This window comes from Falco biarmicus, chromosome 6 (genome assembly GCF_023638135.1).
Source record: "Falco biarmicus isolate bFalBia1 chromosome 6, bFalBia1.pri, whole genome shotgun sequence".
NCBI lineage: Eukaryota > Metazoa > Chordata > Aves > Falconiformes > Falconidae > Falco > Falco biarmicus.
This window is the reverse complement of record NC_079293.1, coordinates 18,116,147-18,139,741: the sequence shown is the minus strand read 5'-3', so window position 1 is coordinate 18,139,741 and position 23,595 is coordinate 18,116,147. Positions and strand designations below refer to the sequence as shown.

At 38.7% G+C, this 23,595-nt stretch overlaps 1 protein-coding gene across 2 annotated transcripts in view; it reads right to left on the bottom strand.

Annotated features, from left to right (window-relative positions):
- The window catches only part of BMP5 (bone morphogenetic protein 5), a 62,010-nt gene extending 40,893 nt beyond the window's left edge, over nucleotides 1-21,117 (bottom strand). Inside the window, exons 1-2 of one of the 2 annotated variants that reach the window (XM_056344440.1) lie at nucleotides 20,900-21,117; nucleotides 19,928-20,295 (exon numbers count right to left, since the gene is read on the bottom strand). In XM_056344440.1, coding sequence (XP_056200415.1) covers nucleotides 19,928-20,177 — 250 coding nt within the window. In that variant the 5' untranslated portion in view covers nucleotides 20,178-20,295; nucleotides 20,900-21,117. Of the gene's footprint in view, nucleotides 1-19,927 lie in introns of both variants that reach the window. The other variant, XM_056344439.1, reaches the window with a different exon arrangement.
- Between the last annotated feature and the right edge of the window lie 2,478 nt (nucleotides 21,118-23,595).

Genomic DNA, 23,595 nt, shown 5'->3' with positions numbered 1-23,595 from the left:
TAGGGCAGTCTGCTGCCTCCCTGGGGCTTCCTACCATCCTACAGCCCTCAGGTTATTGTCCATCATTGATTTTTCAGGTAGGCAGCAATGAAGGTGCAACAAGAAGTCTGCAGAGACTCCAAAGAGTCTTCAAGGCCTTGGGATGGCTGGTTAAAGGATCAGGAGCGCAAGTGATGTTCTCCTCTATCCTTCCAGTTGCAGGGAATGATGAGGGAGGAAACAGGAAGAGCCAGCAGATCGATACCTGGCTCTGAGCCTGGTGCCACCGGCAGAATTTTGGGGTTTTTTTATCATGGCTTGGTCTACACAACACCAGGCCTGCTGGCAACAGATGGGGTACTCCTGCCTCAAAGGGGGAAAAGCGTCTTGCACAGGAGTTAGCAGGGCTTATTGAAAGGGCTTTAAACTAGATTTGAAAGGGGAAAGGGAGAAAAACAGGCTTGCTACAAATAAGCCTGGGAGCAGCATGCCAATGTTTGAGGGACAATGTACTGGCAAGGCCCTTCGGTCTGCTGTCTTAGCAGTGCTAGGAGAAGCAGATCCATGCAGCAGTAAAGACACAAATGTTAGTAATGTGTCAGAAACCACAGAAGCACCCAAGAATGGTCACATAGGAATTAGAGCTTCTCCCCCAAAAAGGTGGTGAAATCAATAACCCAAGTGAAGTGCACCTACACCAGTACACACAACATGGGTAGAAAACAGGAGGAGCTGGAAGCCGTTGTGCAGCAGGAAGACTGTGAAAAAGTTGCCATCATGGAAACATGGTGGGATGACTGGCACAACTGAAGTGCTGCAATGGATGGTTATAAACTCCTCAAAAGGCAAGGAAGGAGAGGTGGTGGGGTAGCCCTGTAAGGAAGAGTTTTGATTGTCTAGAACTTAATTATGGTGACAGTAGGGTGAATTGTTTATAGGTGAGAATCAAGGGGAAGGAGAACAATGCAGATATCATGGTGGGAGACTGTTACAGACCACACAACCAGAATGAAGAGGTAGATAAAATACTCTATAAGGATATGGGAAAAATCTCATAATCATTAGCCTTTCTTCTTGTAGGGAACTTCAACTTACCAGACCTATGCTGGAAATACAATACAGCAGAGGGGAAACAGTCTAGGAGGTTCCTGCAGTGTGTGGAAGGGAGCTTCCTGACACAGCTGATGAGTGGGACAAATTGGGAAGGCCCCCTGATGGACTTGTTGTTTGTGAACAGAGAAGTACCTATGCATGATGTGATGGTTGGAGGTTGTCTTGAGCAGAGCGATCATAAATTGATAGAATTTTTGATTCCTGGACAAGTAAGAAGAGGGGTCAGCAGGCGTTCTACCTTGGACTTCTGGAGAACAGACTTTGGCCTGTTTAGGAGCCTGGTTGACAGAGTCCCTTGGGAGACAGTCCTGAAGGGCAAAGAAGTCCAGGAAAGCAGGATATGATTTGAGAAGGAAATTTTAAAGGTGCAGGAGGAGGCCACCCTCATGTGACGAAAGACAAGCTGGCGCGGAAGAAGACTGGCCTGAACAGAGAGCTTTGGCTGGAACTCAGGGAAAAAAGGAGAGTCAATGAACTTTGGAAGAAGGGGCAGGCCACTCAGGAGGACCACAAGAATGCCATGAAGTTCTGCCGTGCTAAAATTAGAAGGGCCAAAGCCCAACTAGAATTTAATCTGGCTACCACTGTAAAAGACAAGAAAAAATGTTTCTAGAAATACATTGGCAACAGCAAGAGGGCTAAGGAGACTCTCCATCCTTTATTGGATGCAGGGGGAAACATAGAGACAAAGGACAAGGAAAAGGCTGAGGTACTTAATGCCTTCTTTGCCTCAGTCTCTAATAGCAAGACCAGTTGTCCTCCAGGTACCCAGCCCCCTGAGCTGGAAGACAGGGACAGGGAACAGAATGAAGCCCCCATAATCCAAGGGGAGATGGTCCGAAACCTGCTACACCACTTAGACACACACAAGTCCATGGGGCTGGATGGGATCCACCCAAGGGTACCGAGGGAGCTGGCGGACGTGTTCACCGAGCCACTTGCGATCATTCATCAGCCGTCCTGGCTGACCGGGGAGGTCCCAGCTGAGTGGCAGTTAGCCAGCGTGATGCCCATTGACAAGAGGGGCCAGAAGGGGGATCCAGGGAACTACAGGTCTGTCGGCCTGAACTCAGTGCTGGGGAAGGTTACGGAGCAGATCATCCTGAGTGCCGTCACACAGCACATGCAGGACAACCGGCAGGTAAGGCCCAGTCAGCATGGGTTTAGGAAAGGCAGGTCCTGCTTGACTAACCTGACCTCCTTGTATGACAAGGTGACCCACTTAGCAGATGAGGGAAAGACTGTGGATGTTGCCTACCTAGACTTTAGTAAAGCCTTTGACACCGTTTCCCACAGCGTTCTCCTGGAGAAACTGGCTGCTCACACTTGGGTGGACGTACTGTTTGCTGGGTAAAACATTGACTGGATGGCCAAGCCCACGAATGGAGTGCTGGGGAATGGACTTACATCCAGTTTGCCAGCTGGTCGCAAGTGGTGTTTGCCAGGGCTCAGCACTGGGACCAGTTCTGTTTAATATCTCTTTCAAAGATCTGGATGAGGGCATGGAGTGCACCCGCAGTAAGTCTGCAATGACACCAAGTTTGGGCAGGAGTGTTGATATCTTCTTGAGGGCAGGAAGGCTCTGCAGTGGCATCTGGACAAGCTGGACCGATGGGCAGAGGCCAGCTGTAGGAGGTTCAAGAAGGCTCAGTGCTGGGCCCTGCGCTTGGGTCACAATAAGCCCACACAGCGCTACAGGCCCAGGGAAGAGCGGCTGGGAAGCTGCCGGGTGGAAAAGGACATGGGGCTGTTTGTCAACAGCCAACTGAACGTGAGCCAGCAGTGTGCCCAGGTGGCCCAGGCAGCCAAGAGCACCCTGGCTGGTATCAGAAAGAGCGTGGGCAGCGCGACTAGGGAAGTGATCGTCCCCCTGTCCTCAGCACTGGTGGGGCTGCACCTCAAATCCTGTGTTCAGCTTTGGGCCCCTCAGTACAAGAAAGACATCAAGGTGCTGGAGGGTGTCCAGAGAAGGGCAGTGGAGCTGGTGAAGGGTCTGGAGCACAAGTCCTGTGAGGAACAGCTGAGGGAACTGGGGTTGTTTAGTCTGGAGAAAAGGAGGCTCAAGGAGGACCTTGTCACTCTCTACAACTGCCTGAAAGCACGAGGTGGGTGTTGGTCTCTTCTCCCAAGTAACAAGTGACAGGACAAGAGGAAACGACCTGGAATTGTGCCAGGGGAGGTTTAGACTGAATATTAAGAAGAATTTCTTCAGTGAAAGGGTGGTCAAGCATTGCAACAGGCTGCCCAGGGAAGTGGAGTCACCACTCCTGTAGCCATTTAAAAGACATGTAGATGTGGCACCGGACATGGTTTAGTGCTAGGTTCATGTTTGGACCTGATGATCTTAAATGTTTTTCCCAACATAAATGATTCTAACATTCTGTGATTCCCTAAATCAAAGATGTAGGATGACAATGAAAATAGGTGTCCCAAAAGTTACATTCCACATGTATCCTATTTTAAATATGAAACTAATTGTTAGAAACTTAATCCAAGTTCTGATCCCCTTCCACCTGCAGCAAAACTATTTCCATAATCAATGGGAGTTTTACTTAACTAGGGAGGGCAAATCTGCAGAAACTTAATTGCAACAGATCTGTTTGTTAATAACTGCTTTATTGCACTACTATATATTTGAATTTCTCTGTATTTATTATTATTAGACTGGTTATATTTAAAGTAATTATAGATTAACAGATGTGGTTTTGAAAGAATGATGTAAATTGCTTTTACATAAAATATACTTACTAGAACCCAAAGCTGAAACTTGATAGGTCATGTTCTGATGCAAGTTACACAGCTGTAAATTTAGAGTTATTTCACTAAAATCTCTATTTTCAGGTCAGCTGCTGACATCAATGAGCAGCATTTGGCTATGTTGCTTAACTAAATCAGGAGCAGTGAAAATTGTTTAATAAAATACTGTGCAGTTAGTGGCAGTTTCAATAAACAAAAAATCACCTATTGTTTATTGAATCCAGACTTTTAATGGTAGAACATCCCTTCCATAACTGCACAGATTTACTGAACTGTATGAATTGTGAAGTAATTCAAGTCAAGATACAGTTAATGAAAAAAACCCTTAAGTAACTGCAACAGAATCTAAAGCAAGAATGAAAAGGAAAACCATATCTAAAAATTAAAAAAACAATAATACATTGTCTGGACTTTTTTCAAGCACATATCATTTTCTTTCTTTATCCTTCATAGAAGAAATATATTTCAATATCCCATACTTTATAAAAAAAAAAGTTAGAATATTCATGTATCTTACACAACAATTGAATATTACATCATTTGAGAATGACCAGGAAAGAACTGTTTTATTATTTAAATGTTAATTTCTTAAGTTTGTTTTTGTAGTCAATACGATCTGATACATTCTTATCAATTAACAGTACCTACATTTGAAAAAGTCAAAATAGTTTGAAACATGGAATTATTTTTATGGTACACTTTGAAATTATATGATTTCCACTTTATAATCCCCTCAAAATGTACATTCAGTGTATGCAACTTTAGTAAGTGGTAGGCAGCAACTGGGCAAATAATAGAAGTCACAAAAACCTGGCAGTATCTAAGTGAATATGTTAAAAGATAATTTTTTTCATTAATTATTTTAAGAATTGGAGCTCAATTAGTTATTAAAAGCTTCCAGCATTCACCCTGAGCAGGAAAGAGTTCCCGGGAACCATGCAACAGTGCCTTCCAGCAGCTGTTGTATGCACAGACCTAAAGATATGCATTGACCAAAAAGGCGTAACTGTGCTTGGCTTTCTCACACACAATCTCCCTGGTGTTCTGTACACTGTGAGGTTACCTATGATGCCTTCTTGTTACTTTACACTAAAATATGGGATAAAATAGGTGGTTTAATAGAATTGCTGATCTTCATTCAATAGCCAATGTTTTGTTGAAAATTTCATTGGTAAACATACGTTATTCATCAATTTAGTCTTCTTCCAAGTCAAAGGCACTTGCCCAACAAGTCAAAACGATTCTATGCTGCAGCTGCTCCAATAATACTTAAATGCTGGAAGGCTTTCAGTTGTTGGATACAGAATAAGCGGAAAAGCAACACCCTGTTTGTCTTATGCTAGTTTGATCCTGACCAATGCAAGAGGAGGAGTGACTAACCAGAATAAAGAAATTGAGTTTTGGAAGTGGACAGAATTATGAGAGTCTAAGTCTGGGTATTATCATAATTCTAATATAAAAGTAAGTTGACGAAGTCATTCCTTGAAATCTAATTTTTCTTCTGATTTTGATAGTATAGTGCCCTGTATACTTCAGCCTCCCAAATGGAACCTTTCACTTCAATTTTTCAGCTGTACCATGAAGCAGAACAAAAGGTACACTGCATATATGTGCTTTTTAATTCTACTAACAGTGGTAGAATGAATCTCAGCTGAATCTTCATCCATAAATTCTGCAGTTGAAAGTGCAGCTGGTCACAGCTTCTAGGATTAACAGTAATACGTCTTATTTGGACCTATTTTGTACTGTCAGTAGTAACATATGCCAAAAGAGAGAAGCATGGCAGCCAAGGGTCTGGGAGGAGGGGATGAAGGAAAAATCACATTCAGTTTCCTATTTTGAATGTAGTAAGGACCCTGTGATTTCTTAATTGTTTTAAGTCACACTGTGTTACAAAGGCACTCCAATCACACATACCTATGTTAAAAATATGTATCTACTGGATTTTTGGTTGTGTTAATTTTAATCAGTGATAAATAAATCTTTACTTGAAAGAATAGAACAGATCAGAGAAAAGATCACTGTATTATGTAGTTCTGAGCTAATGCATAGATAAATTAGCTAATCCTTATACCACCATGCCTGAGGCTGTTAATTTTGTTTACATTTTCAGTGATGTCTATTTTGCCTGGGCTTTGGCAAAGCCGGTACATTTTGATACCATCTGTCAATAGGCTTTCATTTTTTCTCATATTTAATTTTGTTTTTCTCTAATCACAGATCATCACAAAGAAAACTAACAATTATTCCCAGGTTTCTGACTGTGTGTGAAAGTCAGGATGTCAGACCAACACAACCTCAAGGTTAACAAATGACAGAGAAAAAGATCCCTCTTGGGTTCAGCTGCAACTGAACAGGAACAAAAGTTATACCTCTGGGATCCAATGGTCAGAAAATAGGTGTAAGCTCTAACTGTTTTGACACTGTAAAAGTATACAGATGGAACATAACTTCTGAGGAGGGTGAAAGGGCATATATCATCATAGGGCAACTGGCAGGGGAGTAAAAGCTAAACATTAAAGCCCACTCTATCTTCCCACATCTCCTTAGTTCCTGCTGATGTTAACCCTCTGCTCACTTCCACCCAGAGATGGCAAGTCACTCCACCATTTACCGTTCACACATGGATGTCTAATAAGTGCTACCCATTTTCCACCGTGAAATTTTTTGGAATAGCTTCTATGAAAGTTGTATCTGCGTGCCAAACTGGATATGACTAGATAGGAACTGTTTTCTGCCTACCATGTCCTCACATCTGCGTATTTTAATGTTACCTATACCCATTAACACTGACCAAACATTCCATAAAATACCATCCAGCTGTAACGGTGATGAAGAAGGAAACCTTCAAGAACATCTCATTTAGAGAGTATAAAAATGCTTTATTACATATTAATAAATTAAAAATTATGTTTATATGCTGTATTATAGATGGGATATTAAATACTTTTAGAAAAATAGCTGATCACAGGCCATGCACTTAGCTGGTATGGCAGCATGGCTCAAATGAATTCAGATCCTCAGATTTATACTTTGTGTGCACAAATGTATACTGGACTAATCGCTGTACTGAGTCTGACCTAAAAAATTAAGAATGTAAAGAGAATGGAATTTCATCTTGAATAAATTGTTAGCCCTCATTTTGAAGGCTTGCCCTGATCATGCTTGCTATTGGCCAACACCAAAGACCCACCTAAGAGAGCCCGAGCAGTGGTGCTGAGAAACAGTTATGGGGCCAGAAGCACTGCAGGGACTGGGCCTCCCAGACATCACACCCAGGAGCAATCAGGAGGAAGATGAGGAGGAAGAGCAGCCAGGATACTGGGCAGCAGTGGTGAGGAGTGGCACTTCCAGGCAGAAGGTTTAACAGCCAGTTTGGGAGCTGGCTGTGATTTTAATAGCTCGTTACACTGATTCAGACTGCACCCTCTCTTCTGCAGTTCTGGTAACCTAATCTGATCATGATTTATTCTCACAGTGAGAGATTATTTCACCCACATGTAATCCCCCATATGGAATAAGTGCCCTCAACAAGAAGGAAACACCACCTGGATTATTTTTTTTTTCCTGAAAGAAACTTAAATCTTACCAAAGTTAATGAACATTTCAACCCTCTTTCAGGGGAGAAACTCACTGACTGTTAGTGAATTAAAAGACCTCTGTGTTGGCCATCCAGCATTATACCTGCACTGCCAGAGGAAAGGAAAAACTATCTTCACAGAAAACATCTGTGCCATGAAAAAGCTGAGATTATCTCTGGGTAACGTGACAATAGGTGGTGATCCCTCAGAGTAGGTTACTTCAGACACCCCAAGGGAGAGAGATGCTGGAGTTTCAAAATTACATAAAAAGCAAGAAAATAATTTCCAAAGTAGAAAGAAAAAGCATGACAGTTTGAGCATACAGAATTGTTCATCCAACAATTGTCTGAGTAAGATCACCACTCCACTCAAAAAAAAATTAAGAATGATTGATGATTGGTGTCAATGCATAAGAATAAGATCCCATCCCCCATCTCTGCAACCACTCTATCAGAGTCACAGAATGGCTGAGGTTGGACGGGACCTCAGGAGGTCATCTGCTCCAATCAGCCTGCTCAGGGAGGGCCACCTAGAGCTGGTTGTCCAGGATCCTGTATTTTCACTGTTGTTCCACCTGGGACTGCATTTCTCATATTCCTCGCCAAGTTACTTACAAACACAATACCATTGTAGAGGTATCTATAGGTGTAACACACTCGAGAACAGCAAGGATGATCTCATGAAGCTTGGATTATATGTTATAATACTGGCTTCTCTCCACTCCTAATAGCTAAGCTGATGTGTCTCACACAAAATTTGGGTGTATTTCTGAGCAGAGGGTAAGAACGAGCAGGGAGTGGGAACTGACCACTAACATAGTGCTTTTATTTCAAATGCAGTCTTTTTGGTACACCACCATTAACAATGTTTGGCATGCATTTTACAGCATCTGATCAGCCTTTACCTTTGCAGATGTTTGCAGTAAACCTTTGTTTCTACTAGGGTTAGAAGTGACTACTGCCCTAATCTTTGGTGATAGGCCTGCTTTTCTTTTTCAAGCCATTTAGAACCACCTGTTGCTCATCCCCAAAACTGCAGGCATCACAGTCTCTTCTTTTGGGGGCTTGCTTGCATTCCCATTTTGATGAGAGCACTCTACATACAAATATGGAGAAAGCAAAACACAACTACTGGGAAAGCAAACCGAGGGCAATATATTGTTAATTTTAATTGCATTACTCCCTCTGTTCTGACCCAGTGAATTGCGACATGGACTTGATCTACTTGGTATTCAGTCCATAGCATAAACCGCCTCTGGATTTTCCATTACCATATGTATAAACATATATACGCACATACATATACATTTCATAAAATATTATTTAAACTATATATACTTAATATATATGCTATATTATAATATATAATCTCCTTATAAGTGTGTTCTCATTACAATATACAGCCTCAATAAACATGATTATTAATTTAATAGTTTAAGAAGTGATTAAAAAATATTACTTTTTGAAGACAGATAGTTGATAGCTATAAGGTGACATTAATAAAGGAGCACCCCAAGGAATCAAAGAAAAGAAAACATTATTCTGAAATCATACATAATTTTAAACTACTTTGATAAACAATACTATGTTGTGTCACATTACACGAATTCCTCAAAATTCTGAAAAGTAAACCAACCCACCCTGAAAGTCATCATATTTAATTGTATGATTTCAGTTACACTTACTATTGCTTTACACCAAAGATGATTTAAACTTTATGATCTTTTAATACATTAGGACGATATTCAGCAAATTCTGTTTTCTTTTTAACCATATAAGCTTGTAACTTAAATCAACATTTAAAAAAACATTTAGCTATGCAAATGCAATTGTTTGTAGTTGAACTCTTAAGTTTAACCTTTGCTACCTGAAAGACTTAGTACAGACTTTTAGCCTTACCAACAATACTGTTCAGTTCATGGTGATAATCATGGGCAGTACTGTGTCAGCCTAGAGTCTCACAGCACAAGTAACTTGAATATGACTCATGCTGGATGATAAAGCATTTACAATAATGCAATAATTATGTGTAGTTTACTACTACAGACAATTAATTCTTCACGGCACTTCATTCTCCAGTAAGTCTAAAACACTAACAGTGTTTTAATAAAATAAAACTGAAAGTATATTCTTTTGCCTTGTGATCCTTAAAGTCTTAGGACTAGGTGTCCACGTGGTATTAATTGTTTTATAGCTTCTATTCCTTTATTTCTTCATTAATTTTTGGAAATCAAGTTTACTATAAACTTGTTTATAAGTTTGTGGAAAGTGAGCTATGAAACAACAACAGTAGAGCAAGCATATGCATGTGTGTATATATATTGTCTTTAGTGAGAGGAGAAGCAATATGGTCAACCCAATGTGTTTCAAAAGCCATCAGCTATATAAGAAGTGTTCAGAGTTGCTTTCTGGGTCTTTAGAATGCCTGTTTTCAAGAACAGCATCTGGTTTTGGATGTTGATTTGTTTTTGGTTTTGTTTTTCTGCAACTACAGGGAATAATTGCTGCTCTTTAGTGAAACCTCAGATGTGCCCATAAATCATCAATGCACAGGAAAAATCTCACAGCAAACATTACACAAGTCTCAAAAAGCTCATGGGAACTGGCAGTTCTAGGGAAGCGTAAGGACCTCTGAAGTTTTGGAAAACCACAGAGAGATCACTTGTGGCAACAGAGGCTTATCTTTTTTATATCATATGTGAACTTCAGCCTTGCAGTACTGTTGATCGGTCTCTCACTCCTCCCTTGATCTTTTTGGAGAAAGCTCCAAGCCAAGAATCAGAGAGGATTCTGCCCTCTCAGCACAAAGAAAATTTTGTGATTTTATTCTCAGAAGTACCAAGGATCCTAAATGGATAAGGAACAGTTTAAGGATCCAATTTTACAATCAATTAGACAAGGCACAGCTCTTATTGACCTAGCTACGACATTACTCAGCACCTCATACCACTGAATTCTGCTGCCGTTTTAGTCTTCAGCTCTTTGGAGCAGATCCATAAACTCTCCTCCTTATTTCAAAATGTTACAACAGGATGTAATTAAGTACAATTAACAAGGAGGTCAAACGGTCATCTGATAAACACTGGCCCAAACAGGCAGCTTGAAAGGTCAGTGCTGCTAAAGCCACATAGTGTTGATGGGAAAGAATATTATGATTTAAGGGGGAAAAAATCCCAATGACTAAAACTGAAGAGATTTACATGCTTTCTATATTACATACACAAAGCCGTGCACACAGACTTATAGGCATGCACACATGCCTCAGAGGGGCACAAATCTGTATTCTGAGATTAAGAACTAAATTAGCCACACATCATGTCTCCATTGCACTAGATCTGAAATCTCTGTTTTGGTGCTTTAATTCCAGTGTTTCTTTTTCATTATTCTGTAAAACTGTTTTAAGAACAGTAAGTAGACTTTTTGCCCTTATAAAAGGGCTTTTTTTAGCGCTTTCTAAAATAACGCTTGATATCACCATGAGGAAACGCAAGGTGTTGCAAGGAGCAAGGTCTTTTACAGAGCACACAGCCAGAGTAAAAAGAGGCATCACAAGATGAAAGCTATTCCAAAACTCTGCAAGGTCAATGAACGAGAGTACACAGAAGTGAAAATGAACACAGAATTATTTGCCCATCCTCACTCTATGGACTGGAAAACAGAAGCACGCTGTTCCCATTCTCTAGCTGAGGTTTTTCAGGTTTTTCCTATTCAGCTGCTCAGAGATTTCACTCTCTGACTTTCAGGTTTGGAATAAGCTGGGGCAGGGACACACCCACTGCAAAATATTTGCATCCATTTTATGTACAAGGCAGCAAGGTAACCTGGTCAGGAATAGTAGATTAACCTCTGGGATCACTAGCATGTTATGACTTGTCATTATTGACAGATACCCCAGCTGAGGTAACCTTGGGAACAACCTTCTCAAAGCTATGCTCCTGCTGAATCTCAGCCATCATAAATCACCAAAAGACTACAGCTGTCATGGGGTTGTATGCTGGCTTTGCTTTTGCTTCCCTGGCTTTATCATCCACACTACTGTTCTCCCACTCTTTGTCTCATCTAAAGATTTTGCAGACCCTGCCACTAGAATCCCAAGGCTACAGGCACCAGGTGCCATCAGGTGCCATCTTCCCGCAGCTCCAAAATCAGACTCACAAACCATTCAGTGTCCTTGCTCTTTCCCATTCTGTAGTCTAGGTTTGCCAGGACAGAATTTAACACCTCTACCTCCAAAACTGATGCCATCCATATCATGAGTCCAGAACAGTGTCTTTCTGAAATGATTTTACAGTACCTTATAGTTGAATACCTACTTATATTTCCCCCTCACTTTTCAAAAAGGGATGTTTTAAATGGATATGCCTAAACAAATTGTTATTCAATTATAATAATTACTCTGGATTAGGGGTACAGCTTTTCCAGATAATATGAACATAGCTTCATTAATTTGACTACAGTCAAATACATGAAATGAGAGCAACAATAATTTCATTTGACAGACACTGTCTACAACGGGATAGAATCACAGAATCACTGAATCTGGAAAAGATCGTCAGGTTGTCATGGGGTCTGAATGGGTAATATTGCTAAGTCAGATAAAGATAAACCTAAAAGAAATTTCAGCTATTCAAATTCCTACCTCCTTCTGATTCTTCTCCAAAAAGGAGAGTTAGATGGAAATTTGCTTCTGCCTAGCCACTGTTTGTCAGCTATGGTTATATATTGTGTATCAGCACTAGCTGTCCTGATTAGTTTTCTGGGCTCTGACTCATTAATAATTGTCTGTTTGCCCTGAATTACAGTGGGAAAAAGAGTCAAGCCACATTCTGGTAAGGTGCACATGCCGCTGAGTTGTATAATAGTGGTTGATAAAGCCAAGTTCTCAATCTATTGCACTGGAGCAGTTGCTCCAAAAGAGTTGGGAAATAAACGTTTAGATTCACCTTTTGCAGCATCTCTCAATAATAGCAGGAAGTTTCTGAGTGGAGAGCTGATCTGTAAAACTCTCCTTTTCTACTTGTTGTACAGTCATTTATTTGTATAGAAACAAATTCATATTTGGTACAAAACACAAACCAGCTCCTTCTTGGTGTACCCCACCCACAATCTTAAATAATGTAGTTGTCAGGGTTGACAAGTTTTGCCTGCTGTAGCATTTCTGTGTTTTATAGGAAATTTTAACCAGGGGTGTTATTTTAAGAGATGAGCAAATGGGGAAACCCCATGGCCTAGCCAATAAAATATGAACTTTAGGTGCAATGGAGCACTCATAAATATGACTCAGAACAAGGGGATTCATTGTTTCTCCCGACCCCTTTTAGCTGCTCCTCTGATCTCAACCTCTCTGTGTGCGTCATGGCAACCCTCATCCTTTAACCTGCGGTTTTTAAAAGCTAGCTTCTACATTATTTATGGCTGCAAATGTTAGTAGCCCGTCTGTGTACTCCCTGCACACACATAGTGAAGGGTGGGGAGAGCTGCATTTCAGTTTGTGAGGACAAAAAATTTTGCCTGGGGAGCCAAGTGCCTGGGGAGGTTGAGGTAGCTGCTGTGCCATGAGGGATTGAGAAGAAAACTGCTCCCTTCACCTGCAAGGCTCACTGGAGAAGAAACTTGTATGTGGACTCACTTTCTCTTTCATTTGCACATTATCTAACTTTAGCATTTTTTTTGCCCTTTCTTCTGTCGGCATGCACCTTCTTCTCCCTACCATGATGAACTTCCCTCCACTTTTGTAACTCCTCTGGTATGGGAAATGTTCCGAGTGCTACAACATCAAGTTCCATGTGAGGCACAAAGGAGCAGGACTAACTGTCCCAGTAATACCAGTTCCTGCAAAGGCTATTTCTCCGTTGTCAGCCTTTCCCATGCCCAGCAGATCTGTGTCCAGCCCTGCACATTGGCCATTGCCTTCCAAGAAGAGGGCTGTTCTCCCTGTAAATTTTGGCCTGTGCTTTGCCATTTTTCTCTCATGCCTGCTCTCATTCCTTCCCTCCTCATCTCCTGCACTGTCGCCCAGTCTCCCCACTTCTTGGCCTTTAATCCCTTCTGCAGCCAAATGCCACTGACATAAAACTAAAGTTCAATGACCTTGCCTAGGCGGTGGGGGTTAGAGACGAGGAAAAGGAAAAACAGGAGAGGATGGGGAAAAGTGTGGGAAATAATTATAAAGTCTGGTAGCAGCCAGAGCTCTCCTGAAGCCCTGGGGAGCCTTTCTTTAGCTGGAGGCTGCAATTGGCACTTCATAAACTGTTCATTCTCAGCTATGTAGAAACACCAGACAACACCTAGAATGATCAGACTGTAATCAATCAATTTTCTGCAAAACTCTATTAGTTAGCGGGCCTATGAAAGCAAGCTGAAAGGAACCACCGTGGCTAAAAAGAGAAGAGAAAGGAACTGCCCATGTTGTAATTACCTCCATAACTCAGGCAGTAAGTAGGCAGGTAGCCATGGTAACATTCTTTGCATAATTTAACATTCAGAGAAAATAATAACAGGAGCAATAAGTGTGGGAGATCACGTATGTGCCAAAGTTGTCCTGTTATCTAAAAACCGGAGTTTCAGAGAAGAACCAAGAGGCTCTCCATCCACTCCATGGCAGGCGGATTCCTCCCCTACTACCCTCCACACAAAGGCATCTCCACAAGCCTCCCTCTTTCTTTTTCATGGCTAGCCAGTTACTTCAAGATTGTGTTTTCCTGGGAAAATATGCACTGTACAATACATACAATCACGACAACCCCACCCAAAGTCTGTGTTTAGTCTGGAAAGGAGCACTTTCTAAAGAAGAAGCGGAACTCGGTCAGCCGTTCTTCCCAATGGGAAAAATATTATTAATAATATATATTTTTATATATCCATCCATATACACACACATATATATATATATAGCTTTTCACCATGCACGTCTAACCATCTGCTAAATCAGTTTCTCTTCAATTATCTGCAATTTCTTTCAAATCTGTCGGCAAGGAAAGTCAGACAGTTTTATACCCCAGTTAATGGAGAGCTTGACATTTTTTTGGCTGGGTAGACACAATAATTTACTTGGATTTAAAGTGTTAACTTTGGCAAAAAAATTAATTGACAGTTATAAAAACATTATTTTGTTAGATGATATTTATGGATCACACACAAACCTATTTTGAGGTAGAGCTACACAGTTCATAAGGTTCATGTAACATGAGAGATTTCAAAGGAAATATAATATATTTCAATATAAAACAACAAATGTAGTGTAATTCCAAAACGGAATATGGAGAATATTTCTTGCTCAAAATCAAAAACAATCCCTAACAACACACTCTGTCATCGCACAAAAATTGTTTAAAACTGCCTAATGAATCGTAAGGATGGGTGAGAATTTTTACGGAAAGACATCCCATGGGTAAAGTCCTTTTGTTTTTGAAATAAATAAACACATATTGCAAAAAAGCTGTCTTAATATTTAATTTTATCATAGAAAATTATTTCATAATTAATAGTTATTTCTATTGCCTGATTGTGTACCTAGGTCACAACAAGTTAGTTCAGCTTACTGATTTGGTGATGAAAATTTTATTAAGGGAAAAAAATCTTAGGATTTCAAGATGCCAAATGAGGTCTACTTTGGGTGAAGATTAAAGAAGAACCATTTGATCTAATTTGCTTTAAATTTTATGTAAAAGACTGAAAAAATCCATCTTATTGACTTTGGGTTGCCATTCAAAAAATCTTCACCAATATTTTCTCATTTTTTCTCAGTATTGATCCAATTCCACAATTAAAGGCATGAGGCCTATTTGTTATTTAACACATTTTATCTCTGTAATAGCATCCCCCTGTTCAAGGCAAGATAATAGCACTATTTCTGCACTTCAGTTAAGGCTGTGTCAATATTTTCATTAGAAGCCTGCATTTTACGGACTAAAACTGTACCACAGCCAAGGAAATTCATGTAAGGTTAAAATTAAGACAGCAACATCTGAAATTCAGTGGAAAAGAAAGAAAGTGTACTCATTCCTAAGCTTTGAGGAGAAAAGTTAATGATCCTAAGGCCTTTCTGTGTGTATCCTTCAAACCTAGCTCCCCTTCCACAGCTCCTGGCATTTTATAGCTTAGCACTCCATATCCCTCACTGATGATATGTTAGCTGTTAGTGGAAAGTTGTAGAAACTGAATTATTTTAATTTAAGAAAATAGCTACTATATACGCTCAAGGTCTGATTGCAGTTAGGAATTCTTTCTTTTTTGTGTGTAACAAAACTATATTTGTACAGGTATTCGGTGTGGATCGATGTACTGTAGGTTTCTTAAAGTTTCTGCCATGTTAGCATTCTCCGATGGACACAATGGGCTGTAAATCTTGTGAATTTATGTATTTCCTTAGTGATTCAGGTTTTAAAGAAGAACATAATCTTCAAGATAGTGTACAAACTTTGTGTAGAGAAGCTGGAGAAATATGAACAGTCGTCTGTGCCTCAAACCAGCAAAAGGTCTGATTTAAGAACTGATCACAGCATGTGTGGTTTGAGGATTATTATAATTAAATTGCAGAACCATATTGTGTGTGAAAGAGAAAAGTTGTCCTTATGGGGTATATTGGTTACTTTAAAATTCTCCGTCATATTTAATCCTTTTAAAAATCAGAATGTGTAGGTCAGGGTCACAAGTTTACTAGTGATTTTCACATTTGAGTTAGTGAAATTAATTTTATATGTTAAGAAAGAAAACATGACAGAAAACCACAAAACTTGTATATATTTATCCTGTGTTATAGGAAGTTCATAACAATTCATAGGAAAATATTGAGAAAGAAAACAGAACTGCTTAGCAAATGCAGTAATCTGTTTAGAGAATAATTTACAGGTATGTTGTAAATAAATGAAAGTACAAGCCATTTGAATAGCATGAGAAGAAACACTTAAATGTACTGGATTTGATGATGACTTTTGTGCTAATGGAAAATTCAGTCCTAGAAATGTTTAAATGAAGTTTATAAAAGTGCTTCTGTTTCTCCAAGCCTCAGTCATGTACGTATTTTTTGTTCAATCCCTCTGTTTTGGTGAAAGGTGAAGAGTGGGAACACTAACATTCATCTTAACAAAGTCCTTCCCTAACCAAATTTTGAGTGAGCAGAAAAGCGAGTGGGACTATATGAGTGTTATTCGTCTGTTCTCTGAGGAACAGGGTATCCTATATATGTCATTTTGGGAGACTGGCCAAAAAGAAGATGCCAGAACTCTAAACAGCCAGGGCTTTGCAACAATATAATAAAATATAACAACAGGATAAAAAAAAAAAACCACCCAGTGAGGAAAACAAAGTCCTGAACTTGTAGGTGGTATAAGCAGATCTTTGAAAACCTCAGTGTATTTACTGAAGGATTTATTCTTTGACTGCCGGACCAACCCCAGTTAACTCTTCTGTTACACTCATCGATATTTATGGAGAGCTGCCAATGCACACAGTCTTATATAAAATACAGGACAAGACATAGTCTCTGTCTTGTTGTATCATTCAAGAAAGAAAGAGATGAAAATTCTGGTATAAATTCCAGTATAAAGAGCAGGTGTTTACAATTTTAACTTCAGAAGTAAATTCAGTCTTGTTTTCCTCCCTGGTTGCTTGACAGAATTACAGTTGGCATTCTCTTGATGATTATTTTTTGAATTTGTTTTTGAAAGTGAGGTATTTGCAACTCTTACAGGTTGATTTTTATCTAAATTAGCATATAAGTTTCAGTTTTTATTCTTTGATGTAAAATTATTCGTCCTTGAATCTTTTTTAACTTTCCTTTTTAATCTCATTCAGTCTTCTCATTCTTATGCTTAATAATTCCTATCCAACAACTCAGCTACATATTTCTTGTTTTAATATATGTGCCTTAAATTATTATAACTGGCTACATCTATATACAGAAGTTTCAATTTAAAATATCATGATGATTAATAAAGCTTTATAATTATACCTTATGTAATTAATGGTGTGCAAGTATGAACACGGTGACTACTATTTCCAGAGCAGATTAATTTGATGCAAGTTGACTGAGGCTTCACATCTAAAACCAGTTGAGTTATTACTGTGCTGCATCAGCATTTATTGATTTTAAGGTACAGTGTTAGCATTCACTTATCACTGCATATTTTTCCCCATTGTACATTAAAAGAGCTTGCCCTCATCTGTCACAATCTCATACTGCATAAATCATATAAAATGGTTACCTATTTCCATGATTTATTTCATTTTTATGTTAATTATACTGAAACATAGGATTGTTTAATAAAAATGTTGAAGCTAATCTATATTGGTCATCAATATTTCTTACACATGTTACATGGTGGAATGTGTGATAAACCACAATATCCAACATGTATGGAAGGGCATTTAAAGTGAATTAGGATTTAGACTCACTTAGTGCTGAGACACATTTTAGTTTTACAGAGGCAAAAAAAATCCTGGTATTTACACAGTATTTTTTTGGAAGTTAATGGTGTCTATTAATCATAATCACTAGAAAAATAAAGCATCTCATCCCCAGTTCTCACAGTTTAGAAACATAAGATATGCTTTAGCTTCTCAGAATTACATTCTTAGGCTTCCCAACAAAATGAGACAAATATTAGAAACTTCTCAGCCAAGACAAGACACTCAGTGGAAACCTGCATTCTTCCAGAGAGGGTTTTTGTCCGGGGAAGTGCAGCAGGATCAGGCTAGGACATATCTGACACTGAGCCTTCAAAGACTTCTACTCATGCACTGCAAGAAGTCCTTTTGAAATCAAAGATGTTTCATGAAATCAAAGGCTAGGTCCCATGTAAATAGTCCTCAGGGTCACTGATTAAATGGTCTGCAACATATTTACTGAGGGTATTTCTCAGGACGCACGAGGAAAATTTTTGCAGGATCAAGGTACTGACTTAGGAGATCAGAGCATTTCTTATTTTCCTTTATAACATTCCCATTTTAAATTCAGCTGACTCCAGATACTCTGGGTAAATTGAGGCATGCGATGATAACTTAAAAGTAATACCCAGATAATATGACACTTTCTTTGGGATGAAGAGCACATTTTCAAAAAACTGAGATTTCCGTTTTTTCTAATCTGCTGTTTCAGGGGCAAGAGTAACAGGCAAATGTATTGTAGAGTTATGGACATATGTTACTCTTAAGGAAAAAGATCTCAGAATTGAACACTTCCTTATCTGCCACATAATTAATGAAAAATAATTTTATTATTATGACAGCTAAAGTCTAGGGTTTCATTTCCTAGAAATTCAAGTTGTTGAGGATTTTAGCATTTGGAAACATTTAATCCTGCAGAAAGGATTAAAGACCTGGTAGACATAAAAGGTACAGAACGTATGTGATAATCTGAAGGTATTTTGGAACGCGTGCTGTTGTTTAAAAAGTTTCTACAGAAAGTATTATCCTTAAAAGCAAGAGTTCATCAGATTTCATACTAGCTTATTGAGAAAGTTCAAATTTTCAATTATATCTCTTGCTATTTAGATCAAACAAGACAGGTTTTTTTAACTAACTTTATGAGTCCTGCAACATTTCAAATACTTATAAAAATAGTAAATACATTTCATGAATTATTTGAAGCTTTCTTAATGAGATTTAAGTTGCCTTCTATTAAAGAAATCTGTAACTGCTTTTTTAACCACAATGTAACTGGTAAGAATGTTTATTATACTCAGAAGCCAATATAATTTATTTTTATCAGGTTTTGTGTCTGAATTGATATCATTTTCAAAAGCATTCTTTGCTTGCATGTTTCTGGTGTTTAATACTCTACTTGTTATTTAATTTATTTATGACACAGAAAATAAGAACCAGTGCAGACTCTGAGCACCATGGCAGTATAATAAAACACAGTCTGTGGTTATTAAATAGAAATAACAAAGAAACAGCAACAGATTATTTAAAATCCAGCCATCCAGCTGTAAGGATAATAAAACTCTGACTCTTACCAACAGAAAAAAAACCCCCACAAATAACCTAAGAAGTATTTTTTTTTTTTTTTTTTTTTTTGGGGGGGTAGGGGGGTGGAAATTGCTTAACTTTTCCCTTCTCATAACTTTGTAGGCTTTAAAATATTAACAACTGATATTTGTTCATGTCTGAGCTTTAAGCAAAACAGTGAGGGAAATAACCAAGCAATAGGCGTAAGTGTTTGATTTTTTAAGATTTAAAAAAAAAAAAAAAAAAAGGAGTTAGTTGGCCTAAGGCTAGAATTTTCATTACATCAATGAAAGAAAGAAAACAGAAGCCAGCAGAGGGGAGTTATAGAAACTGACTTTATATAAACAGTGAGAAAAATCTTTTTCCTTGGCCACCTACAACGTAGCTATTTACCATCAGTACAACTTTTCTTTTACCAGTGGCACAGCAGCCTGGGCCCAATCCTGCCATTTCAGAGCAGGTTATGGTCCGGCCGAAAGGTTTGCCCCTTGCAAGATCAGGTTAACAGTTTGTCAAATAGAGCAAAAACGAAAAAAAATTTCCACGTACCTAAATTGACAAAGCTCATGACCATGTCAGCATCATTCAGAAAGTTGGTGTCGTGCAGGCTGGCTAAGGGAGGATTCTGTGTAGTCAGGGGGGTCATGCGAGATAATTGTATTCTCCGTGAATATCCATTTGGAGAGGCAGGGTATCCTTTCCGTATCCCTCTGCTTTCCCCTGCCATTGATCCCTTTAGTGAATACTCCAGCTCCTCAGTATCCTCTTCATTTGTCATGGCATTATACAGGTCCAGCATGAAGAGGGGTGCAGAAGAAGCCTGCTTTCCTGGTGAAAATGGCCTGGGTCTGTGAGGTAAACCCAGGATAGAGAGAATCTCTCTCTGAATCTCCCTTCTCTCATGGTTCCGCAGCCTCCTGTAAATAAAACTTGAATGGACATGATTGTCTCCTAAACCTCCCTGTGCGTGACCCACCAGAACCCAGCAATTCCAGAGCAAGCCCACAAAAGCTTTGAGCGCAGTTAGGTTCATCTTTGAAAAGAAAAAGAACAAGGAAAAAAAAATCTAAAAAATCTTTTCTCCTACTTGTTCTGAGTTCCTATGAGGTCTGCTTTCCCAGTGGCTGAAAAACAAAATTTACCTATTCTTCATGTCAATGTCATCTCTAAACGTAACATCTTTGGTGATTTCTCTCCCCCCACCCTGTTTAAATATTATGGAATGTGTCAGGTTGCAGTTATTTCTAAGAAAGCTGAAATTCAGATTTCCAATTTTCCACTGTTGTTATCGTTTTTTCTGCATTTATGGAGCAGAAGACCAGTATTTTGTCAGTTGACCTAGGCATTCCTATATAAACCTTAGATAACCAGGTCTTTGGTGGGGAGCTGTATTAGCAAGAGCTGTTCTTCTGACACATTGTAGTTCCCAGAGTTATCTTCCCTCGTTATTCTGAGTTCTTCGTACACCTTGCGCTCTTCCCAAGATAAAATCCTGAGTCACAGATTTGTCTTGATCTGTACCTTGGTGGTGTAACACATATTTGTCCAGCAGCCTGGTGATAACTTTAACATCTTTTGAATCGCTTGAGTGTAAAGTAATTCTAAAGCATGTACTAATCAAATTAATGTGTTGCCATGAATTTACTCGCAAAAAAACCCTTCTGTAAATCCATTCAACCCTTTTCAGCTTCTGAACTGTTATTTCCAACTCTAGCAGGCACAAATATAACAGCTCTCTTCAAGAGAGATCTAAAGACTAATGTAAGCACAACCCTGCTGGGAAAGAAGAGGCTTCTCATTGTAATTTGAAACGGGTATAGCAAAAAAGTCCTTAACCCTTCTCTTGCCAGACAGAGCTTTAAACCTTCCCCCCCCCCCCCCCCCCCCCCAGTTTACAGTAATATACCTAATTGTGCCTATCGGGTGGTTTTTTCCTAACAGCTTGCAGAATCAGTTTTAACTTTAACGTTTTTAGGATATGCAGATAGCTAAAGGCATGGCGTAATGTGGAAGCTCTTGTGAGTCTCCTTACGAGTCTATGGTTTAGTAAACTTGGATAGGAAACTCTCTTAACAGACTAAAATAGCATCTCATTAATTCAAGAAATGTTTATATTTTAGGTAAGTTTAGCAAACAAAGGTGACCTTTTTAATAAACTCCATAGGAAATTTTGTCAATAAGGCTTGATTCACTCTTTTCTAAAAATGTTGGGAATGCAGTCTGAATGAAAACAAATTTATTCAGCAAGCAAGATTTCAAGTTATGCATAGCCAATGGTGTAATTATGGTTATAATCACAACGTTCATAAACTGTAATTTGCAATGGTAATTTATTCAAAGTACATTTTGACTCACAAATCGCTATACTACATTTCCCAGTAAATATCAAAAACTAAGATTTAATCCCACAGCCTATTATTAACTGGAGAAAGAAACAGCTTAACTGAAGAATTAAGAAGTATTAAATAGATTTTATAGCTGCTGCCCATGAAGTTAAGGTTCAGCTTAGAATTTTTTGACAGCCAGCAACTGGTGTTTTCCTCTCACTAAAACAAAATCACAGTGTTAAATTTCATATTGCTCAGATTATTGGCGGTCGTTTTCCCCACTCCTATAATTTGCATTTGGCCTTGAGGAGACTTTCCTTTGATGAAGGGGAAAAGAAAAGGACAAAAAAGGTTAATACATGACACTGAGAAAAAAACCCAGGTATATAAAATGCATCCCGTTGGGTTTTCCCTTACATGACTAGCACCTACTCAGCAAATCACACAGTTCTTGAGTAAACTTGGGAGTGTGACAGCAAATATAGTCACACCCTAAGAAGCCAGGAACAATTTATCTAGCATATTAAGCACAAATGAGCTTTTCTTATATATTGTGAGTCCTAGTCTGTACAGTCTAGTCCAGCTCTGATTAAAATATAGCTGATGCTCTCTCATAAATCAGCACACGTAATGGGCAATGCTTCTCCCAAGGAAGGATTTATCTCATAATAGACCTGCTGAATTAACATTAAAATTAGTTATGAAGCTCTTTAGTAAAAACCCTATTGTTCTCAGCAGAAGAGCAGTCAGAATCAGAATACGTTTTCTCTCGTCATTGAGGTTTGCCCTCAAAATCCATGTTACAAGAAAAGTATTATTTCTTGCTTTTGTTTTGCTTTCACTTGTCTTGCTCAAACAGTTGCAATGATACCTAAGACTTTACCATACATATGTCTTTTTTTAATTTGGCCATCACATATCCTGCAACAAGGTTTATTTGACTTTTCCAGCAATATATTTCCTTTTTTTCCCTAAGCATTCATAAAAGCCAGTGGATTGATTGCTCAGAGGATTTAAGTCCTCAGCCCATCAGTATGTCCAGCAAAAGAAACTTCCTATATTATCCCACTAGAGTGTTTGGAGTTCCACATTTAGTTAATTTTTTCCCATTCAAAAAGCCAAAAATGCCCTCAAGTTTGAGGATGCTTTTATGTAGTGAACACTTTTCCAGACAGAAACTGAGTAAGAAAATACATAAACTAGTAATCGTACGTTTAATGAAAACAGGTCCTGTTCTTTTCGGACGGAGCCACAACCAAACATGTAACCTAAATACAAAGGATTTATTTTACATTAACCTACCTTCCACTAAGGCACCAAATGTCCTTGACTAGAATAAAAAAAAAGTAAAAATAAAGTGTCATTTTGCAATAAACCTGTATTCCATAAACATTGTTAACATGGATATCTCACACATGGGAGAGATAGCCAGCTCTATAATATGCAAGCCTTTGTGAAATAAATGAAAGAGATCTGTAATAGCTATAAGGTCCCATTTCATACTTCCAATATGGATCAACTTACTTGTAAAGAAAAAATAACACATACAATTTCATCATGTCAAGATACATTATTTGATAATATGTAAAAATACATTGGCACAGATATCTGATGTTGTTTAGGTTAGGGTTAAGTTTCCAAGTCAGCTGAGTTCTAGTTTTCAAGTTTTACAACAGAAATTATCCCTAGCTGGTTGCATAATATTGAAACTTATAGGAAATGTCATGTTAACACCATTTTTAGATGCACTCAAATCTAAATAACAGTTGAGGTCAATATAAAGTATTGACCGAAAACCAAAAACAGGGGTTTGAACAAGATGCCCCAGAGATTCCAGTTTTACCCTCAGTCTAAAACTGAAATCTTGAAATATAAAACTTACATACAGAT